This window comes from Triticum dicoccoides, unplaced genomic scaffold, assembly GCF_002162155.2.
Source record: "Triticum dicoccoides isolate Atlit2015 ecotype Zavitan unplaced genomic scaffold, WEW_v2.0 scaffold36032, whole genome shotgun sequence".
Taxonomy (NCBI): Eukaryota; Viridiplantae; Streptophyta; class Magnoliopsida; order Poales; family Poaceae; genus Triticum; species Triticum dicoccoides.
Window position 1 is genome coordinate 97,780 of NW_021266212.1, and position 4,281 is coordinate 102,060.

General features: G+C 38.8%; 1 protein-coding gene across 1 annotated transcript; it reads left to right on the plus strand.

Annotated features, from left to right (window-relative positions):
- Window positions 1-200: 200 nt before the first annotated feature.
- On the plus strand, window positions 201-1,276 carry LOC119346000 (dirigent protein 6-like). The gene is made up of 2 exons (XM_037615768.1): window positions 201-528; window positions 911-1,276. The coding sequence occupies exons 1-2, from the start codon at window positions 254-256 to the stop codon at window positions 1,113-1,115; spliced, it is 480 nt and encodes a 159-aa protein (XP_037471665.1). The 5' UTR covers window positions 201-253; the 3' UTR covers window positions 1,116-1,276.
- Window positions 1,277-4,281: the final 3,005 nt, after the last annotated feature.

Here is a 4,281-nt window from a genome sequence, read left to right on the forward strand (position 1 = left end):
GTTGGGAGAGATTACCAGATCTAGATCGGGTCGCCTGGGATCTAATAAGTCTGGAAAACTCAGCATACTTACGAAATTAAGGCTGTATACTAAGTTTGGAATCTCGTGCGTGCACATGGTGCAGTCAGCAATGAGGCGTTTTCCCAGCTATAAGTACATCTCCTTTCTTTCTTTCCTAAGTACAACCAGCTAGAGCTAATAGTACCCAACTAGCTTGAGTAGCACATTCCTTGCACATCCACAGAACTCGATCATGGCGGCCGTTCCTCCTAATGTCGAGGTCTCCATTGTCCCTGCACCCACTACATACAGAAAGACTATCCTCCGCAACCTGTGGTTGGGCCGCACTGGTGATGACACCCAGAAATCCCTTCTTGAGGTGGCCAAGTTTGGGCATTACGTTGTTGTCAACTGGACCGTATTTGAAGGAGAGGGCAACGGGGCGAAGCTAGTCGCCCGTGGACAAGGAAGCACCATATGCGCCGGTAGCTGGATATCTACTTACGTCATAGTGTTTGTGGATGGCAGGTAATCACAAGTATTTAAATCATCGTATTTATAAGTACTATATCCTTATCTAGTGTTTATATCCTCATTTTTTTAGTGACAGAACAGTTTAGAGTTATCCTAAGTTAAACTTTTGCAAGTCCGATATAGTTGACCCATAACGTACGCGACACCTGTGGCACGAAATATTTACAATTATATAATTCATTCATGATCAAACTAATGATACCAATTCAATGTGGTACAGATGTTGGTATGTTCTCTTCTGTAAATATGGTCAAACATGATGATGTTAAAGCTTGGAAAAAAGCTCACTTATTTTCAATAGGAGGGTTACCTTTCCTAGTATTTTTTGTTTCCTTTATTTAACATGATATTATTGTATGCCATGTTTCATGCGCAGGTTCAAAGGATCCACCCTTCAAGTGATGGGAAACGCCTTGGGTGTTAATGGTCAGTTGGCTGTTACTGGTGGGACTGGGGAGTTTGCTCTTGCAAGTGGTATCATCAAGGTGGATTTTGACAAACTTACTGGTGTTGACCACCTTACGGTGGAAGTGTATACACCAGTGTTCTTAGGACCGTGTTATGCAGCAGCGGAGAATTAGCCCCTTGGGCCTGATCTGATTTACCAGTTGCTCTGATCAAAATAAAGTTTTTGACTTAATCTCAGTTTCATCCATAATATGAGGGATACTGGTTGTGCCCAACTCATGTTTCCAGTTATAATATTTTTAGTTCATCTCAAAGCTTTTTACCACAACACCAAATGTAATCCTTTTCTCATTCAATGTTGGTGTTTTCATGCCATCAATGTGCGCTTTTTCTTCAATAATGATACTTTATATTGATATCTTTGTCGCATCAAGGCTATTGAGATGTCAGTTAAACCTTGAGCTAGTTAGATATACTGAAGGCATTTTGTTCAGCACCTTAGCTGCCAACCCTCCGTATCAAAATACACTGTTAAAAGGGAATGGTGTCAAAGTCAAATATGTTTGCTTCAAGTCGGTGACATAAAATTGATCATGCACAGTTGAAGGGAATGGTGTCCATAGACCTTCCAGGTAAGGTCATCATGATCTTACAATGCTCAAGTCGATCGATTCATGGTAATGCAAAAATCATCATGCACATTTGAAGCATGCACCCATCACCTAAAGTGTGAACCCCGCACGGGGTCAACATTTCAGGTGATGGGTGCAGATGAAGTGCTATGTTACGGTCACCAGCTATGTTACTCAAATTACCTCTCACCTCGTTAACTAAATGTCACATAAGAAAAATTGCTGAGCTAAACCCTATGTTATAATGTGCAAGTTTCTCCCAATATGGCCAGTCTAAAGGGGGTGATTCATGTTGTTATCGTATTACGGTGGCCATTTATTAGTTTTTATGGGACTAGCAAAAATGCTCATGCATTGCATCCAGAGAATGCTTAGCTCATGGGTCCGTGCGTTATCATGGGAGAACACTCATGTTTGTGATGCTATCAAGATTCGTCTTAACCAAAAACTTAATTATCCATTTTTAAAGTATCATACATGCACAATACATGCATTTTTCTACGTAAAGAAATAAGTGGTTGAATGCCCATGCATTGCTATGGAGAAGAAAAACAACTGATTGCATCTTTCCCACTTTGCAATTAAATCAAGGCACCTTGATCACCACAAACTCACTTGTCACCCAAGTAACATAAATCAACTTTAGTCATGACCAACATGGGAGAAAAGTCTCTGATGAAAAAAAACTACGGATAGAGGTACTCTGAGTAGCCAGTTGGCAAAGAGGCCGTCGTTGACAACCTAAATTTGTTCATCGCGTCCTAGATATTTTGGGAAACATTATACATCAATGTCACGGTTAGCAATCTCAACCATAGTATTGTCTGAATCTCCGTGCAAGAATTCAGAACATGCATCCTACCTACTTCTGCTTCTCAGCTTGAGAACCATTTAAAGTAAACAACTGAGCATTGTTGTCATGGTTAGAAATTCAATTGGGTTAAATTAGCAATGCATGTACAACATACCAGACAAAATCCGAGTTTATACACACACTACAATCATTGTGTGACGTCCCCGATTTGCCCGTACACTAATAATGCACGTAAATGTGTACGACAAAGACCAGGGAGTCACGAAAAGCTATCACAATACAACTCCAAACACAAATTAAAGTCATACACGCTTTATATTACAAGCCAGGGGCCTCGAGGGATGGAATACACACTACAAGAAACCTGTTAATACATGACGGATCTGATCCGTCATGGATAAGTGAAATACTGTCATGGGTGTCCATACATGACGGACATGAAGTCCGTCATGTATATCGCGTCATAATTTGACATCGTACCTTCCTTGACGGTTCTTGACCGTCATGGATCTGCCCCAAGCCCACCCAGGCCCAAACCATTGTGACGGAACAATCCGTCATGGATTAATGCCATGTAGGATTTTTGATTGACCAACATGGCTGCCTACATGGATACTATTTTCGTCATAAAAATCATCATGGATTTCGGTACAGTATAAATTGGGTCGAGCCCATTATTAGCAGATTTATTTCAGTCTAATTTTCAACCAATACGTTTTTAGCATAATGCATCACACAGATCCTAATGCCAACTTTGACCAAAGAGGAAGTATTTGGAAGTGTCAAACGTTACACGATTCATTGAGTATGCAGCCAACTATATGTATGTACAACGTAGCAGTTTTTTCCTCCAAAGTCCTCTTTGAAATAATAACTTACAACATAGATTGACAAAATATATCACATCAAGGTTAGGAACCAGCACAGTCAATTTTACATCAACAAACCATATAAACTGTTAAGAATCTTATTCATGTTCTCTTCCTCGGCCCTCTTGTGGCAATTATCATGTCGCAGCTGATTGTGATAGGAAACACCAAGTAGCTCGCTACCCAATCTTACCTAGCATATTTACAAGATTATTAGATATTTGTAGATATGAATAGATAATAGAAATAAAAGAATTGCAACAAAGATAAAAATGAATTACATGTTGTCTAAGATTCTTAAATCTTAATAATGCTACAAATGAGAATAACATTACATCTACTATAAAACAAGAAGAAACATGAGGTTTCTTAAAATTAATCCAAAGAAAAGTTGTGTCAAATGAAAGTCAAATGACAAAGAAACAAAACACACATCACAAAACTCCCAAGTGCTATAGCAGATGCAGCATACGGGCCTGGTTGTTCTGCAGCAGCAGCTTTCCAATGCACTACAAAATTTTCAGCATCATGAACAATGAGAATGAATGGTGATAAATAGTATTCTATTTTATTTACTCAGGTTAGCTCATTCCACCATGTAAATAGTCAGATTAAGTAACCATCAGATTCACCATTCCAATTGTGCAGATGTACAATAATATTAGTTGAATTTGCTTTCTTTCACTTAATAATTAACATGTTTGTAAACCAAATAAGAGACAGCATAACAGATTGCTTTAAAAAGTGAAATTTAAGCCAACAAACTGGCTATTGCATACATACATCTTCAATTACTTATCTCAGTAAAATAAGAAATCCTAGTGTGTGATAATGATATGGGTGAGGGTACTCACTGGATACAGTATAGCAAGCAGCACAACAAAGGGCATACTACAACACACAAACGATAATTTAGCCTTGTAACACAACTATGTACAATAAAAGCATCATGTAGCACCCATGGTGGCAGCAATGCCACAATTTTATACATGGGTCAAGAAGAAGGATGACATGTAAGAAATCA

Coding starts and splice junctions, on each gene's coding strand:
- LOC119346000 (XM_037615768.1), top strand. CDS start 254: ATGGCGGCCGTTCCTCCTAATGTCGAGGTCTCCATTGTCCCTGCACCC. Junction 529..910: donor ATAGTGTTTGTGGATGGCAG/GTAATCACAAGT, acceptor TTTCATGCGCAG/GTTCAAAGGATCCACCCTTC.